Source organism: Durio zibethinus, chromosome 1, assembly GCF_047325235.1.
Source record: "Durio zibethinus cultivar Kanyao isolate XHJ-2024 chromosome 1, ASM4732523v1, whole genome shotgun sequence".
Taxonomy (NCBI): domain Eukaryota; kingdom Viridiplantae; phylum Streptophyta; class Magnoliopsida; order Malvales; family Malvaceae; genus Durio; species Durio zibethinus.
In genome coordinates, this window is record NC_143162.1 from 1,917,970 (window position 1) to 1,936,559 (window position 18,590).

Below are 18,590 nucleotides of genomic sequence, written 5' to 3' on the forward strand. Positions count from 1 at the left end.
AGAAAGATGGGGAGAGTCCTTGTCTTTCAGGGCAACCTAAAGGACGACTCCTGCAAAGAAGACAGCGTTACAACTCAACAACAGAACAATGTCGGAAAACTGGCAAATTCACGACACCTGTTAATAATACACAGGCTTAATTCTAAGAGCTTGACTTGACTTCCCTGGACAACTACTGGTTCTAACTCATTCAGGGGTGTCCTGCTAAACAAGGAAATACGCTCTGCCTGCAAATGATGATAGCGCCAAAATGCAATCTCAAGAAAACTCAATCTTTAAGTAACTACCATTCCTCAATTTAAAAAAAAAAAAAAATCCTTGAACTAGCTCATTGCTTGCATGCCTGCACAATCTGATCAGCTTGGGGGAACACTGTTGCTCTTACCTACTACATTAAGGCCATCAAAGTTGGAGATTAATCACCCATCTAACCTTAGTTAGCCTCAGGGAAACCACTGATCTTACTTCACAAGAAAAACAATCCCCCAATCATGGAGAGATCGTCACCCATCTTCTACGTCCTGTAGAAGAGATCTAGTTGTGATGTAAACTAGGCAAATAGAAACAGATAAGATATGAGGATATAGAGCTTTTCAAATTTTCTGAAATAGGCTAATCAAATTTCAGCTCAACTGCTAAATGATTTTCTTTTCAAAAACAAAATCTTCAGATTCTGACGGGAATTGCAGGATCAATCATCTGGTAATCCTATGACTCCAATTACAACAAGGAAAAGAGAAGAAAGCCAAGAAACTCATAAACACACTAAAACAATTCCAAGAATTCAGGAACTTCAATCAGGCACATCCATCAATGATCATCAGCAAAAAAAAAAAAAACGTAAAAACCATAAAAACAAAAGAACTGCATGAATAATTTAGGAACCTAACATTTCAGGCTAAGCACATAAATCCAATGATCGCCAATCAAAATCAAGCAAAAGAACTGTTACAAGCGCAAAGATCCAAACCATGAACCATTCACCAAGACATTAAAAGATTATGTGAACAAAAACTTGGTCAATGCCACCGTACCTGCAAGGGAAACCCACCAAGATAATCATATTAGAGGCGAAGAATTGGTGAACCCGTTTGGAGATAGCAACAACAAAACAAAATTGATCTTTAAGATCTGTCCATGTCCTCCCATGTCAAAGGTTGATTGTTTTGCCCTGTATTTAACATTGATGTCATTGGTAAGGTTGCCATGTCATCATTCTTGCAATTAGAGCTATGCCACTGGATTTTGAGATTGTTGGCAGGTTCAATTGAGGCCAGGGGGTGGGGGCAATGAAGGGTATTGGAGAAAAAGTGGAGCAGAAATTGAGGTTGTCACGTTAGATAGAAAAGGATGAATTGTAGGAGTAGTGGTGAATATCCAAATGATTATTAAAATAAAGGTTGCAAACTACAAGAATGATTTGAATTTATCATAAATCTTTAAAACATCCAATTTTACAACTGCAAATTTTTAAATTTGGACCAAATTCATCCAATTTCGACAGAAAGAATATTCCTTGAAATATTCTATTTAAATTGTTTTACCGTTGATAAAATTTTGAACATTATATTAAAAAATCAATTTAGAAAAATCAACTTATCTAAGTTTTAAATACACAAAATATGATATTGATATATGGCAACAAAAGTTGTTTAATCTCTTTATTCACGTAAGTAGAATGGAAAATTGAATCTTATCCCATGATTATTTTAAGGAAATAAAAAATGATAATTTTATGGAGAAATGATGTTTGCAAAATCATTTGAGTGATACTATAAGCAAATTATACATCTGGACCCCTTTTAGAATTAATTTTACAGTGAGCAAAAAACTAAACCATTTTTATGCTCATTCTGCCTGCCCTCTAGTCTTCGCCCAACACATGGATAACCCTACAGCTCATTGGGTGATGATCCCAATGTTCCCGTGTTGAGTAAATCCTGTCATGGATCCATCTCAACATTTGTAGCAACTTTTGCCCATAGGATAAAGAAAATGTCAGTGTCTTATTGTACAAACTGCTGTCAATTTCCCTTGCCAAAAATATAGAAACAAATTAATGAGTAATGTATACTTGTGCCGAAGGATTGTTTCTGCAAAGAGTCCCTTGCAAATTGCAAACAGACTGGTAAAACATTTGGCCAAATCGTACAAGTCAAAATGAGCTGCTTTTTCTATAATTAGTTGACATGTTGCTAGACATTCTCCATCCTGTTGGAGAAACATGGAATTGGTAGAAGAAAATATAATTTAACTGCCTAACACAATTTGCTACAAGGCGCTGAACAATCTTACAAAAATATTTTTAAAAAAATACAGGAAACACCCTTCATTTTCTTGAACGCTTCTTTGCCTGTCCAGTGCCGGAATCGTTCTCAACAACTTCCCTTCCCCGCTTAGCAGTAACAGAGGGGGTAGCAGGGGATGGTGCTGCGGCTCTTTTTGGTGGTCGTCCCGTACTCCTCTTTGCCGGACTTCCCCTCTCTTTTGCTTTTTTTCCACCAGAACGAGTCCGAGGAGCTGATATTTGATCCTTCCGTTGATCAGCTTTACTACTGCTGTTCTTCTTTTGCTCACCTGCATCTACTTTACCATTATCAGAACTAATCACGCCCTTTAGTGTCTCTATTAGTGGCCCATTATTGGATGAGGAGCTCCTCATCCTATTCAGGAAATTTGCCGCACTTCGCTTCTTTGAACTGACATTAGTGTTGGTCTTCTCCATCTCACCCTTGGATTCCGAATTCTCATTTGACGATCCACCTTTGCTTGAAATGGCAGCATGACTATTGGTATCAGAATTTTTTGTTGTGTTTGTGTTATTACGAGTCTTGACATTTTTGTTGGCTTTTCTTGCACCTGAGGCGGCAGATCTTTCTCTTGTTCTCTTCTTTGTTACAGGACTTTCCTCGGCCTTCTCAGACGATTTATCTTGTTGCTTCCAATCTAGAGCTGGTTTTTCATTCATCAATGAAGCTATTGGCTGCCTTTTTTTCTCTTGTCCAGAAGATGATGTTGATGCTTTTGCAGTAATTGAGCTGCGTTTGCGACATGCAATCAATGGAACTGATAATTTAGGTTTCATTGACAAGGGAAGGGATGGTTCAGGTTCTGGATTCAAAGGCATCTGGGATTCAGGCAGCGTGGACGATTTTTCTTTGGGCAATACGTTTGAATTAGGAGCTTGGGCAGCAATCTCCTTTGAAACAAGTTGTCGAAACTCAATAGCAGCCATGTATTGTGGGGACTTCTTGCCAAAGAAAACAATGGCATTGTTTAAAAGCAACAGCAGGTCTCTAAAGAACTTGATTTTCCATCCTGAATACCAACCTTCTTCAAGCCTCATGCGGATGGACTCAAAGTCAAGATGTTGCCGAATCAAGTTCAGGTAATCTGGTGTTTCCTGCAGTATTGAAAACGAAGCCAAGCGTAAGATATTCACACATTGAATTAATCATCTGTCAGGCACCCAAAAACAACAAATTTATAGAAATGGCAACTAATAGGAGCACATAGGTTAAAGGGAGCAGACGATCGCACATAGCATACAAAACAAAAACACAGGTTTTTATTTCTATTTGAAGAGCGTTATGACCAACTTAACTTCCTACCTAAACCTTACCTTTCTAATCAACTATATAAAAACCAATCCCAAGTGGTACACACGTGCTTTTGTTTCCTCTGACATACAGCATACGTACACGTGTAAATGTTATATTGATGTAAATTAGATGCGAGGGACCTTAACATCAATAAGTAATAAGATCTAATAAAATTTACTAGTCAATATCATTTAAAAAGTATAATAGAAAAAGGGAGAAGACAAACAGCATGGAAGACCTAAAAAAAATTAAATATTAATCAACGCTGATCCCCGACCAAACTTGGGATGTAGATTGGAATAAAGGGGCCTCTCCCAATTTCTTTCTCGGATAAGATTCTCCCCTATTAACCACCGTAGATCTTAAAACAATTAGCGTGCCGAATGGAATTTCTTGTTTTCACTCAACTCATTACCCCTAAAAGTAATCGCGGGTTCACAGCAAAAATGGACCAACTAACAACTCATTATCGGGTTACCAAGTGGACCCTCAATCCACGGCTCTTCTTCCTTTTCAATAACGGCAACGCCCAAAAATATCTAGCTTGTGAATATGACCTGGAAATTTAAGCACTCTTGGGTCTTTCTATGCAAATTGACTATGTAACAATTATTAAAAGACAAAAAATTCACATGATGAAATTTAACAGAATCAGTAATATTAATCAGAACACCATAGTCCGAGCTAACATTTAACAATCCTACTCATTAGGAACGAATAAGGACCGAGAAAAAGACAAGAGAGCACTGGCCAATGACGCGTAGACCATAAAGTTAGAATTTGGTACTACCAGTTCTTTTTTTAATAGTATTTTCTTTTTCTCTTCCATTGTTGAGTATGGTTTTCACTTTTAATCTTTTTGACAAAATGAAAAGAAAAAGAATCTTTCTTAGTTTTGTGGGCAGAAAAACCTAATTCCACGAGACAAGGTTCATTTGCTCTTTATCTACAAGCATGGCTGCATGGGCCCAAACCAACCCATCTCCACAGCACATGATATTACAATTCGCAGGCCGTGTAAACCATTTGGTTTAATCCTAAGTTCCGCAGCACATAATCTTAATAGCCAAGATAATTACACTTGGGGGAAAAAAAAAACAAAATGAAAGGGATGTTTTCGTCAATTCCAGACACTGAAAAATTGGCAGCAAATAAAATTAAGTCTAAACAGTAAACACACTGAAATTAAAAAAAAAAAGACACTTATTAATTATTATTCCAACTTTAGACGTTATTAATACGTCCAGATCAGCGGTCAAGATCAGTTGCAAGGATCTGATTAGATAAATCAAATGGTCGAAACATTTTCAAATACCAATATCAAAGTAGAATTATCCATGTCCGATAACTATTTAGTTAGAAGTCTTCAAACCTAATCGTGCTGACACGTCAAAGCCAGATTGGACCAACAGTACTGACAGTGATACTATACCTCACCCGCGTAGCATCCAATAAAAACCTTCTCTTATCTTTTTTCATTAAAAATAGAAATTAATAATTTATTTAAAAATTTAAATCGAATTTTAAAAAAAAAGAATATTTTGTTTTACCTGGCTTTCGAGTCGGCGCTCGAAGAGGGAGCCGAGCGTATGAGACCGGAGGATCTCGAGGAACTCAACCAACGGCTGAGATTCAATTGACACCTCCTTGATGGCGGGAGATTGGTCCAATTCCTCGTTATCCGGTTCGTCCGGTTCACCCGGTTCAGCAATTTTCTTTTCCTTGCCGGACAAGCTCGCCGAGCTCTGTACATCGCTGCTCTCTCTAATAGGTTCGTCACCCTTTGATTCGGCCACTGACTCGGGCGAGTCACCAGGTTCCCCCCTCGGGTCAACTCGCTCCGAGTTTTCAGCCGATTGCTTCGCCACACTATCACAGCTCCCGTTGCACGAATCCTCTCCTGCTGGCTTGTCGTTCTCCACCTTCGCCTTTTCACATACTTCCGGCTCGACCGGTTCCGGTTCAACCTTCGCTTCCTCTGGCCCGGTTTCTGGACTCTCATCCTTCGGATCTGTAGAATTCGACTCGTTTACTGAACGATTCTCCCGGTCGGACTCTTCCCCGCCGTGAACCGGTTTTCGGGTTTGATCCACCGGTTCGATTTCTTCGTCCTTTTTCTCACTTTCCTTCTCTCTCTCCAGATCCAATTTTTCAGTTACTTTTCCGTTCTCTCTTAAGCTATGTTCTCTCTCTTCTTTCAATCTCTGAACCTTCAATTGCAACGACCTGTAAAAAAAGCAAAAAAAATTCGATTTTTACCCTAAAAAGGAAATAATTTAATTTAAAAAAAAAACTTAATTTCGTAGTAATCATTTACACGATGGAGAGGTCATATTGTTGAACTTCGCGACGGAGTTCAGCAACGCGGAGCTTTCGGAGCTGATCAAGCCAAGGAACGGCGGCGGTGGAGATGTTGTTATTAGTAGTTTTTGCATCGCATCCTCCGACGTCGTTTTCAGAGAAACGGCGTTTAAGGTCTTCAAACTTCTGTTGACAAGCCAGAGGAGTAACGAAAAGGTGCTGGAGCGTGGAAGTTCGTTTCTGGAGTTCCATAGCAACAGAGTCCCAACTGTCGCTGCCGTAACGATGAACGGCGCAGGCAAGTAAAAGCTCCTCCCACGTACCCCATGTTTGTTTCTCGGGAAAGTTATCGTGTCTAGCCATGAACCAAAAAAGGAAAAAAAAAATAGTATCGATCACGATTTCATAATAATAACAGTCTCTTTTCTGAATAATAAATTTTTTTTTTAAAATAATCTTTTCTATGATTCGTTTATGTTCTTTTTGGAATTTCAAAGATAAAAAAGAAAAGGAATAGCTACTCAGATAAGCTAGGGCTTAATCGTTGTTGTTGTTGTTTCATTTTTTCTTTCTTTGTGTGCTTTTATAGTTCGGCTCGGCTGCCTTTTTTACTGATCTCGAGGACGTTGTTTGTACGAGTTCAACGATGACTTGTTTTTCCTTTTGCCCTTCAAATTACTGTTTAGCCCTTTTATTTTTTATTTTATAAAATTTAAATTTTTTTTTCTAATTTGGTACAAAGTTAAATAAGCCAAAAGAATTATTGTTGAGTAAATCGAATAGATACGATGCTATATTTTTTGTGAATTCCTGTAACTTTAAGACTGATATTTTTTTTATTTAATTAGATTTATTTAAATTAAATTTAAATCATTAAAATTAAAAAAATTTTACATATTAAAACTAAAGTTCATATTTATTAATATTGCAAAATAAAAATATTTGAGATATCAAAAATCTTTTAATTAAAAAAAAAAAATAAAGATGGGCTCCTAGTCGTTGCACCTCAAACGAAGTTTGCATGATTCTTTTAGGCTAGGAAGCAAGTAACCTATACAAGGATCCCACCCAAGAAAAGAAAAAGACTCCTAAGTGGGCTAATTGAAAATGAGCCCAAGTGAAATCTGTTGAGAAATAACACCAATTGTTCTGGTTTTTTCTTTTTTTGGGAATCATTCAACTTAGGCTACCACATGTCATATAGCTAACTTAAAACCACGTATTCCAAATTTCCAATACATATAAATTGAATCACTGCATTCTTTTTAGTACAAAAGAAATCAGATAAGAGATGCTAACTGCTATCAAAGCTGTACTCCTGGATGCTGAAGAACAACAGGCTCGTATCCATGAGCCAAGCCTTTGGCTAGAAAAGCTCAAAGGTGCTGGTTATGAAGTGGAAGATTTGTTAGACGAATTTGAGATTGAAGCATTGAGGAGGCAAGTCCTGGAATCAGGAAACACTGGAAGGAAGGTACGCCATTTCCTTTCTGGCTCAAACCCTTGGCATTTCCTTTTATAATGGGCTACAAGATCAAAAAGACAAGGAAATGTTGGATGGGATTCCAGCTAAAAAGGGCCAAATTTCATCTCATTGAAAAACGAAAAACTAATGTCATGCATTGTGAGAGGAAACCTACTCCTTTGTTAAGACATCGGATGTTAACGGTGGAATTGAAGATAAAGGAAAGATAATTGTTGAAGGCATTTACAAGTTAAAAGGGTATAATAAATTTTTTTTTTTGGTCAGATGCTTTCAATAAATAATTAAAAATAATTTTGATATTTGTGTCAATAAATCGATCTCATATATTTAATGTCACGTCAATTCAGCATTGTCCTTATTGTTTTATAATGATCTCCCAATGCTTATTTATAAATTCGAAGGTCTAAACAAACGTTCACTGAAGGGTAATCTATCTTTATTTTTCGTTGTTGCTCTATTTTCAAATCTTATATATTTTGATTTGTGCATAGGAATGTAATCGAATCGAGTCTGATTGATATAGTGAGAAACTCGAATTCGAGCTCAACTCTTAACTCGCGACTCGATACTTGGTTCAAATTCGATTGAGTTTCATTTTCCAAGCTCCAGCTCGATTCGTGATCGAAATCAAACTACTCGAACTCGCTCGATTAAACTTGATTAATATGTAAAAATAAACTCGATTTTTATATTCGACAAAAACTCGATTATTTGTGCTTAAACTCAAACTCGAATTCGAAATATTTTATTAATTAAAATAATAAAACATATTTAAATATAAAAACTCGATTAAGCTCACGAATTATTCAAATCGGATATAAGAATACTCGAACTCAGCTCGATCGATAAATCGAGTTACTCGAATTCGAGTTCGACTCGATAATAATCGAATCGAATTTGAGTTTTATTCGAATCGAGATCGAATAACTTACGAATACTAATATATCATTTATGTCCTTACTTGTGGGTCCATCTTTGTCCATTGTCTTTCCGGATATACCCTGAGGTCTAAGCTTCACGTAAACAATAAAGGAGTTCACTCATTTTTGCTTTTGATCTTTGGCTAAGGGCTGGAGGAACCAAATAAACCAATCCATTAAGAAATTTACAATTGAATTATTCACTAACCACCCACAGATTTAATACTAGCAAATTTCATATTATATTCTAAACAAAACTCACAAAATTGATTATATTGTCCGTATAATTAACTAATCCAAGCACAAAGGCTCAGTAAAAACACTAACCAAAGCTTACATTTAATTTCGACGAATTCAAGCACCAGTGGCTCCCTTCAGTTTCTTCTTCAATTCTTCATTCACATCCGCCTCCATCGATTTCTTCTCACCGTGTCTTCTCTCCATTTTTGATTTATTAATGCCATTTCTTTCAATTTCTCTATATTTCCCTTGATTCAAATCCCCGAATTTCCCGCCGGAGATTTCTCGCCTGAGATCCTCCACGGCTCTCTTCAATAACCCATTCTCAGCTTGCAAAGCTTCCAGCTGACGCTTAACTGTGTAACAAGCTTCCGCCACCTCCGCATTCGTATCCACCTCTGGACCCGCCTTGCTGGCTGTCGATATAGCCTGCTTCGAATCAGAACTGTCCACGTGTTCGATCCCGATCTTATCCATCACCAAAAACGGAATCTTCCTAAACGAATTCCCAGCCGTTGGATCACCGGTTCCACTGACGCCACTCTTCATCTCCGACGGAATCCTCATTCCCCACCGGAATTTCACCATTGCCTTTCCCTTCACAGGCACCGCCGTCCTCGCCGCTACCTCCATTCCGGACAGAATCCCCGCGATATCTCCCGAACTCAAAGCCTCGAGTTTCCTCTTCTCGGCAAAGAAACCGGCTGAGCCGCCGTTTAACGGCGGCGAATCCACCACCTCAACCGACGAATCATCCTCCAAAACGGCGCTATTCCTCGGCTTCACGACTTTATCAAAAACCGAAGACTCTGACTTCTTGATCGAGAAATTCCCAAACTGAGGCTTGAAGTGAAGCCTAAAGCTAGGGTTTCCACGGCCAAGAAGGTTAAACTCAGCGCTCATAAGCATAGAGCTAGAGATGGGTGAACCGAAGGGTCCGGTTCCGGTCTTGACGATAAGAGAGAAAGGGTTCCAGGGATCATTTGGACGGTAAGCGAACTTGATGGAGGGTCCAGATTCAAAGAAAGTAGAAAGATTTAATGTTAGCTCCTTGGATTCGCCGGCGACGATTCCTGATTGAAACGGCAAGCCTAAAATGTTTAGAGGTATTTTCGCTCTCAATACTGGCCTTTTCTCTTCACGAAATTTCAATGAAGCTTTCATTGTTTTTCCTCAAAACCCTAATTTGAAATTTGGATTGAAAAAAAAAAAAAAAAAAACCTTTTTGAGCAGACACCGAAGATTGGAGTCTTAGGGGGTTTTGAATTTATAGGAAATTTTTTTAAAAATATTTAGCTGATATTCCTCCAAATTATGGCTGGAGCCTGGATGGGATTCGGGGAGGGTTTCATGGTTTATGCTTTGGTCGTGGGCTTAAAAATTGGGAAAGTACGTTACCTTTTGCCATAAAATTTTCAGGAAATTACGAAAAGAGTAAGGGAAAGGAGAATTCAGGTTGGGGGCGTAAATATGAGGAATGGAAAGGGGGATTAGGGGGGTAACGGTGGATGATTGTGATCTATAAAGCCATGGCTACCACCAAAGATGATTGATTAAACAAGGAAAAGGCTGCGGGTTTGGAGTATTGTATGTATTATGCAAACTAAGTTGTTTTTTTTAATTTCAAAAACTTAAAAATCGTTTTCAAATGTCATTTTATTTTCCATCCGTTGTTTATAAATAATTCAGTATTTAAATTTGTATAAAGTTAACCCACCCCATAGATTTTAAGCAAACTGTTAGTTAGCATTAGTTATAGATAAAAATATAAATGATATATTAATATTTATAAATTATTTAAATTCGATTTAAATATTATCAAATTATATTTAAATTTTATTTTAAATAATTTAATTTATTAAGTAAATTAAGTTTAAATACTAAAAAATTATTATTTTAATTATTTTAATTAAAAAATTATTATTTTATGATTATATATATTAATTTGAATTTGAATTCGAATTTAAATATATAATCAAAATTAAAATTGAATATAAAAATTAAACTCATTTTTATTAAATAAAAATAAATAAATGAGTTCACATAATTTAATTTTTATTAAATTTTAAAAATTGATTAATTTTGAATAATTTTTAAATAATAAATTTTGAATCAAGTTTGTACTTAAAATTTTCATTATATGGACTTGGCTTAAATGGATTACACCTCTAGTAACGGGGCGGTCTTTTACGTTATAACTACATTTCACCAATTGCCCAAAAATAAGGAAAGGGATTTTTAAGAAAAACTAAAAAAAAATAAAAATACCAAAACTTGAAACGGTAATATTTAAGGTTTTTGGACACTCTTTATGTTTTTAAAGTAATAAAATATGAGACCTTGCGGTTGGATGATCTCTTTTATTTTCATTGAAATAAATAATGTAAATAATGTAAACCATATGCAAATTAAGTCACTTTAAAAAAATCCATATATTAACAACCAAACTCATCGACAAAGCACAGGAGAGGAAGAGACGAGTGGAGAAATAATTAAAATAATAATAAGTGAAAAACGACTCTTCGAATTTCTAATCTATCGGGTGGTTTTTTCTTTAAAAGCTTCTAACACACGCAATCGAAGCATGTTTCGCCTTTTATAATTTTAGGGTTTTTTTTTTTGTTTTATTTTTTATTAAATCTTCCTTGATTTCCATTTTATTTTGTTTCATCGAGAGAATCAATGAAAGCGAAAAGGCCATGGCTCGAATCATAAAGCGTGAAATAGTTTGTAGTAATAGCAATAGTAGTGAAACTGAAGCTAACGATTCCGATCATCAACATGTTAGTGACCGTAGAACTCTTCGTTCTCGTTATCTCGCTGTTAAGACTCTTATTTTCGGTAATTTCGCTTTTTTATTTTTCTTTTCATTATTCTTAATTTTTTGTCTCTGTTTTAGAGTTTTAGCTTCGGTTTGGTTTGGGAGAAAATGAGCGGGAAATCAATGAAGTTCTGTACTTAGCAATGGTTAATATTGTGGTTGAAGTAAAAGAAAAATCGTAATTTGATTCTGAATTTGGTTCCCATTTACTATTATAATTTTAAATGGGGAATTTTGTTAACCCTTTTTGCAGATGAAAGAGATGATATTTCAAGGACTGATTCTGCTAAATTCAACTCAATTTTTAATGAAGTAGAGAGCTTACATCAACATGGTATTGTCTCTGGATTTTTTTCTCCATCATGTGAAATGTTTTTCATTATTTTTGGTTTCATCACTGGGAGTTACTGGATTTGTTTCCCTTTTTTGGGTCTTTCATGTGAATTTCAGTGCAGAAACCTAGAGAACAAATTGCTGATGCTGAGGCACTATTGGACATTGCCAACACCTTGGTTACCTCTGTCAAAGCAACAAATGGTGATGGGATTACTGTTGCTGATTTCGTTAACTGTCTTCTTGGAGACTTTGCAAAACAAAGTGGACTAGGTGGTGATAGTAGTAATAGTCAGGATGGCAGAACCTTAATAGATTGGAAGAAGATTGGAATTGAAGTCTCACATGTTTTTAGGAGCAGTCCTGGATGTCGTACCATGTAATTGCAATTTGAGTATAATTCTGTACTTAAATTTTACATAGTTTTGTATTTATCATTTTTTTTTGTAAGTAATATTCAAAGTTAGATAGATTACTCAATCTTTTAGATTAGAATAAAATGTGTATTTATTATTTTTACTCCTTCAGGATTGGGCCTATGGATACGCAACTAAAGCAACGGAGAGCCAGTGTTCGCAGAAAACGTATGAGACCTGCAGAAAATGTGCAGCCTGCAGAGGTAAGAGTTGTTGTTCAAGCTGCAATCATTGCTAATAACTATAGAAGCAGTGTTATCCGAAGATGATTTTTCCTGTTAGAATGTGGACGATTGATTCAATTAAATTTACCTTCTAATGGAATTAAGTTCAGGTCATTGTACATACTAGTTTGCATTTCTCGTCAAATATTGGCAGTTAACTCTTCTTTAACACTATTGTTAATGTGTAACATGTGCTAATGCAACTTTTTTGCATACTCCTCATTTGGGTCTGTCTTTGTCAAATTTGTGCAGGTTGATGATACCGGTACGCACACGAGGACAGAGACTGATGGTAATATGTCAACCATGTTTGACATTCTGAGGAAGCATAGAAGAGTGAAGCTTGAATATTTAGTATTGAATAGGAATTCTTTTGCACAAACAGTGGAAAATCTATTTGCCCTGTCATTTCTAGTTAAAGATGGGCGCGCTGAGATAAAAATGGATGAGAAAGGCTTTCATCTAGTCTGTAAGTCACTTCGGGATGTCTGCTTATGTCCCCTTTCCAAGCTTGTGTTATTTTCATTTTTAAATATAACATTCTTTTTTGTTCTTTTTTTTTTTTTTGGTCAGCACCAAGGAATGCTCCTGCTGCCAGGTTAGTTGCATCAAAAGAGGTTGTTTACAACCACTTTGTCTTCAGATTTGATTTTAAGGATTGGAAGGTACTGGGAAATTCTTTTTTTTTTTTTTTTTGAGATTTACTATTGAATTGCTTCCTCATAAACATGGCTTCATACATCAAAAGTCTTTATGCAAAAGAGCTGTCAACTTTCTGTCTATCATGGAGCTGCTGGTTTTCACCATTTCAAACTTAAGAGAATGGGTTTGTATTTGTCGAATTTGTAGATTGACATAAGGCAATATACCACTTTCTTTTCATTTCTTTTTCTTCAATTTATTTGAATGGGAGGAAATAATTCTTGACTGCTTAAATTATACTCCCCTAAATCTAATTTTTTCCATTTGCCTGAATGTTTCTTTTTGCATTTTCGTAGCTGATGACAAATTATGTTGAGATCGGGCAAGAAATGATGCCTAATAGGGGTCAAGTTGATGTATGTTCTGAAGCAGCAGTATCTATAACACCAATTAGAAAGCTTTCCAGAAACCATGGCTTGGTTTTACGGGAACAGTCAACGGTGGAAGATTCACCTCAGAGTAATGACACAGAACAAACATGTGCTACCATTACGATGCGGAAATGAAAGGTTAGCTAATTCTGAAGGTGAATGCAGACACTTGTACGGCATTTTCTCAACGAAATTTTCTGGGTTTCATTAACACTGCTAGGGTGCGCTAAGCGATGATGATGGCACAAAGAAAAGATTGTTTTCTACTAGTTTGATTTACTTGCTTGGAATTCTTATGTATAAGTTTGTAAATGTGTTTCGGGCTTTTAGAGAGATGATAAGTTATTATTGAATGGTTCAAGTGGCAGACATTCTTTCAGGATACCACACATATACCCTGAAATTGTGACACTGCTGGACAAATGCCGTCTGCAATTTCAGCACTTGTCTTTAAGAATAAACTGAAAGGAGAAATTCATCCTGTTGCATATGATGTTGAAAAGAAAATTGAAATGGAACGGTTGAACTACAGATTTAATTGCCCTATCAATGAAAGGGTAGATGCCTAAACATGTTTGTCTTCCTTGTAAAACGATTGGGAAAAAGAACATTTTATTTTTGCAAAATAAAAAATTTCAAGACCATACGAGGCGAAACTTTTCCTTGTCTTAAAACCCAAGCTTCAGTTATCTTTTGGAATGTCAAGATTCGCAAATATTGGACTGTCAACTCCCACTCCCATTGCATTTAGACCATTATCAACGTAGACAACAGCTCCAGTGACAGCTGAAGCCAACGGGGACGCCAGAAAGGCAGCAGCATTTCCCACTTCCTCTGTCCAGTTATAATTGAGACAATAAATTCAAAGATATATAGGCAGCAAGGCACATTGTTGTGCTTTAATCATTACACTTTATGATCTCCATCTATTTACCCGAAAAATTATAGTATAAAAAAATTTAGTTTTAAATTTCAGATATAATTAAATTAAACTTTCTTGATTGAGAGAAAGTTAAAATGGCAATTCTTCATTTCTAGTGCCACGACATGCAGATATATGTGTAGTTGGAGACTTACCTGCTGATAGTTCTTTCTGTAGGGGTGCATTAGCCAGCGAGTAATCGATCATCATGTCAATGAATCCAATTGCTTTCGCAGCTCTACTCCTCAATGGGCCTGACATTTTTTCGTGAGGGGATTGATATAAACAACACCAAGTATGCTTAATCCTTTTTCATGCGTGCATGTTTGTGTGTTGGGATGTGAGGGGGGGGGGGGGGGGGGGGGGGTATTTTCTTATTAATAAGTTATTGACCTGCAGATATTGTGTTGACTCTGACTTTGTGTTTTCTTCCTGCTTCAAAAGCCAGCACCTGCATCAAGCAAACACAAAGTTACCAATACTTGGACAAAGCCGAAAGAGATGCTAAATATGGCAAGCCGAAAAGGTAAAAACAAAAACCGAGGCCCAGACACTACACAAAAGGAAAAACTCACACGTGTATCACTCTCCAAAGCAGCCTTAGCTGAACTCATGCCTCCACCATATCTGCCCATAGAATGACATGATAAAATGTAAAGAATATATTTATAAGAAAGATGTCTTAAATGGGAAAAATATATGGCAACATACCCTGGGATTATTCTTTCAGAAGCAATGTATGTTAGAGAAATCGAAGCACCTCCTGCAGCGTCAATAAACAAGCTTAAATTCAAGCAAAAATTGCATGTTTGTTTCCATGGATTGTTAAGAAAGAAAATAGGGTGAGATTGGATGAGAAACATGCCTGGATTCATTATTGGAAGAAAGTGTTTGAGTATAGAAATAAAAGAGTAACTTGATGCAGATAGGGCAGCAAGATATCCATTTCTTGATGTCTCTAGAAGTGGTTTGCTTACCTACCAATGTAGGTAAAAAATAGATAAGTACCTTGACAATATTTAAGAAAAGCAGCACTGAAGTATGAAAGAGAAGAACACCACACCTCTGGTCCATTTGCAAGTGAGTGAACAAGAATGTCAATACTACCAAAATCCTTTTTCACAGATTCAACAAGCTCCTGTGCGGCATTAACACAACGTGGTCAGTTGTGGTACCATTCCTTAACCAAATAAAGAGGCATTTTAATCACTGAACTGGAGAACCATCATAAACTTGATGCATTCCAAAGATTACAGCTAAACGTCCAAGTCTTTGAATATAAATATCTAGAATAAAAAGTTTGCAGCTTGAGGAGCCCTTTAAAAAATAATAATAATAATAATAGATTGCATATGATTATGGTCAAGTAGGACACTCTGTTTTGTGAAAACCAAATGATTTTGACACCTAATTAATAGGTGAAGCCATGGATCCCTAGCAATACATGATCCATCCATACATTTAATTTAACTAAATGGACTCAAATTCCAACCTTTTTCTGGCCAATGTAGCATAAGGAAAGGAAAGCTGCGCAAATCTGAACATTGTGATTTATACTGCTCTAACTATTTAGGACATAACAATGCAGTTCATTAAACCATGCAGGTATTTTTGCTGCTTGGTTCAATATCAAAAGTTGAGTATACCATGCAGCAGAAATGGATTTTGGAAAACTCACTGGCACTGAAAGATTGAGAATATGCACCTAAATCAAAAGAATGATTTTATCTGTCCTAAGAGCTGCCTAGGCAACTTAAAGTTTACATATTATGAGGTTGAGTTTGAACAAAAACTGTTTTACCTGAACCGTCCAATTTGAAGACCCTGAATAGCGTTTATTTGTTTTGACCTACATGAAACCAAAAAATTAGGATATCAAAAATTAATATTTGCCATCTTCCAGAAACTAAATGGAGAGAAAGCTTACATCTTCAGGAACATCCTCAGGACAGTCATAAACAGCATCCATTGGATAAACTTTTGTGATTTCCATTAACGATCCATCCGGCAATCTAGAAAAGTTGAATTCCAATTCACACAGTGTAAGGGAGAGTTCAACAAATATAAAAATATATGCAATCAGTAAAGGCCCCATTTGTTCTTACATGCGTGATTCGTCAAATTTCCCACGTCTTAGACTGCTCTCAAATATGTTGAGTGCCTGCATGGATAGATGTAATTTTAAGAAACAATAAAACTTTGACATTAAATGAGAATCTCTGTTTCTAAATGACCAATTAAGTTGGATCAAGATACATACAGGCACCCACGTCCCAACAAGAATTTCAGCTCCAGCAGCAGCAAGAGATTTTGCTATTGCCCAACCATATCCATTGTCATCAGCAACACCAGCTATAAATGCTCTTTTACCTGCTAACGGATGACTCATGTTAGATGTTCAAGTGGTTATGTTAGTACCTCAAGATAAGTTTTGTGCCTTATGTGCTTTTGAGTCAGGACAAGACCCATTGAAGAAGTTTTTCAGGTTCAAAAAACATGAGCACATGGTGAAAATTATACACAAGACCATGTGGTCTATCTGTGTTCAATGTTGTTTCATGATTTCATTTAGGACCAATACAAGTAGGCTTTTGAATTAATGCTTAGATGATGGTGGCAAAACATGCTTGATACAAGAATATATATACCAAATGTCATACTTTTTCTGACCATAGAAAGACACAAGCAGTAACAGAAAGGTAAAATCTATGAAGAAAATGAAACATATTAAAATCAAACTTTGGAAAATGAAGGGGCGTGGGGGGGGGGGGAAGATGGATGACCTCGCAAATCAACAGGCAGTCCTGGCAAAGGTTTGTTGTCATTTGTCTCAGACATAGCTCTCGTAACAAACTTTTCAAATTTCACGGGTCCTGATGTAATCCTCTGGAGGAATGGCTGCCTTGATGAGATGTGAGAGGAGCTTGCAAGCCTTGTCCAGGGTGCCTCTTTATGCTCAGTGCTGATGTTCATGGCACCTGAGACAAGCATTTTACGAGAAGAAGAAGAAGAAATACAAGTCTTAATAGTGGCCATGTACGTGCCAGGAGCTGCAGCTGTTACCATCTCTTTTTTAATTTGAATCACCAGATATTAATAAAATTCTGCAAGATCGAGAAGCACATTTATGTAATCAATGGAAACACATAATAACACTGTTCATAGAAAGACAACTTTTAAGCATCATCATCAGCAAGGATCTTAGCTAAATAGAATAAAAAGACAACTACACCCCCTCTTCAAAAGTTTGGATATGTAAACAGATTGTAAGTTAAAAACTCCTTCCAATAATCAATAATGGCATCTCAAACACCCAATTCTAATTAGCTTGCAATGTATAAATCAAAACTATAATCATTTTAAAAGGTAAATCCTATAAGGGATCAGCTTGGTTTCCCATATTATGGTTTCTACTTCCAGAAATAGTTTGAACATTGTGTGGTGCAATAATCTGACATGTAACAGATCATTGCTTATTTTCATCACATTTCTCAGCAATCAAAAATGAAAACAGGAGATTTCTCATATTAGCTTCTCTAAATGGTCAAGCAACATGAAAACAAAACAGAAGATCAAGTTCAAAACAACATTTGTCTCACAGTGATTATAGAAGAAGAAATAACGAGACCCAAGAAAACTGAAGAACAGTATAACATTGAAAGATCCGAAAACTCACCAAAGTGAAGAAGAGAAAGGGTAATGGAGACGGAGAGAAGATTTGGGTTTTGCTTTAAATGTCAAGTGTTTGTTGTGATTATAAATGTGGTTGCGTCTTGTATTTGGGGTTTCGATGAAATCGAAGTGGTTTGATGAAGTTTTGATTTCGAATCGTTGGGACTTGGGAGGGGGGACTGGGGAGCTTTGGAAATGTCGAGGAGAGAGTTTGGTTTTGGCGCCCGCAGGAAAAGACTGATTTGCCCATCTGCACAATTGACCCTGGGTGGTCTTTGGCTTACGGTTTGGGGTAAACCTACGTTTGGAAATTCCTCGGAATTTGTTCGGCAGTTGTTCCCCAAGAAGCCAATTCCAGAACCAATTAGTATCGCATTAACATGAGTAATGGGAGTAAAATGTAGCTTACGGTTTTAGATTTCAATGCTAGACGAGACCAAGTTAAAAAGAAAATATACATTTTTAAGATTATTGACATCCGTTGATCTGAATAGTTAAAAGAAGTTCAAGTAGTGAAAGAGTTCAATTATTTTTAAATAAGATTTTAATTTCAAACTTTATGAATAAAAAAAATAAATTA

At 36.3% G+C, this 18,590-nt stretch overlaps 4 protein-coding genes across 9 annotated transcripts; 1 reads left to right on the plus strand and 3 right to left on the minus strand.

Moving 5' to 3' along the window:
- Positions 1-2,149: 2,149 nt before the first annotated feature.
- LOC111311566 (DNA-binding bromodomain-containing protein) lies at positions 2,150-6,458 on the minus strand. Its single transcript, XM_022911051.2, has 3 exons — positions 5,920-6,458; positions 5,153-5,828; positions 2,150-3,403 (listed from the first exon to the last, which is right to left on the minus strand). The coding sequence occupies exons 1-3, from the start codon at positions 6,264-6,266 to the stop codon at positions 2,330-2,332; spliced, it is 2,097 nt and encodes a 698-aa protein (XP_022766786.1). The 5' UTR covers positions 6,267-6,458; the 3' UTR covers positions 2,150-2,329.
- A 2,027-nt stretch (positions 6,459-8,485) lies between these two features.
- Positions 8,486-10,091, minus strand: LOC111311568 (uncharacterized). Its single transcript, XM_022911055.2, has one exon. The coding sequence runs from the start codon at positions 9,711-9,713 to the stop codon at positions 8,664-8,666; it is 1,050 nt and encodes a 349-aa protein (XP_022766790.1). The 5' UTR covers positions 9,714-10,091; the 3' UTR covers positions 8,486-8,663.
- A 919-nt stretch (positions 10,092-11,010) lies between these two features.
- On the plus strand, positions 11,011-13,904 carry LOC111311570 (non-structural maintenance of chromosomes element 4 homolog A-like). 5 transcript variants are annotated; one of them, XM_022911059.2, is made up of 8 exons: positions 11,011-11,390; positions 11,624-11,704; positions 11,821-12,082; positions 12,232-12,322; positions 12,596-12,812; positions 12,917-13,008; positions 13,092-13,169; positions 13,342-13,800. In XM_022911059.2, exons 1-8 carry the CDS (start codon positions 11,249-11,251, stop codon positions 13,549-13,551), a joined length of 1,173 nt encoding a protein of 390 aa, XP_022766794.1. In that variant the 5' UTR covers positions 11,011-11,248; the 3' UTR covers positions 13,552-13,800. The 5 variants fall into 5 exon arrangements, with proteins under 5 accessions (XP_022766794.1, XP_022766796.1, XP_022766795.1 ...); XM_022911061.2 differs by having other exon boundaries at positions 13,092-13,203; positions 13,342-13,472; XM_022911063.2 differs by having other exon boundaries at positions 11,235-11,390; positions 11,826-12,082.
- Positions 13,879-18,490, minus strand: LOC111311569 (enoyl-[acyl-carrier-protein] reductase [NADH], chloroplastic-like). Of its 2 annotated transcripts, none has more exons than XM_022911056.2 (13): positions 18,015-18,490; positions 17,122-17,442; positions 16,599-16,708; positions 16,444-16,499; positions 16,266-16,350; positions 16,140-16,187; positions 15,402-15,476; positions 15,204-15,315; positions 15,050-15,101; positions 14,914-14,965; positions 14,732-14,789; positions 14,494-14,592; positions 13,879-14,250 (listed from the first exon to the last, which is right to left on the minus strand). In XM_022911056.2, exons 2-13 carry the CDS (start codon positions 17,402-17,404, stop codon positions 14,099-14,101), a joined length of 1,182 nt encoding a protein of 393 aa, XP_022766791.1. In that variant the 5' UTR covers positions 17,405-17,442; positions 18,015-18,490; the 3' UTR covers positions 13,879-14,098. The 2 variants fall into 2 exon arrangements, with proteins under 2 accessions (XP_022766791.1, XP_022766792.1); XM_022911057.2 differs by having other exon boundaries at positions 17,938-18,015.
- Positions 18,491-18,590: the final 100 nt, after the last annotated feature.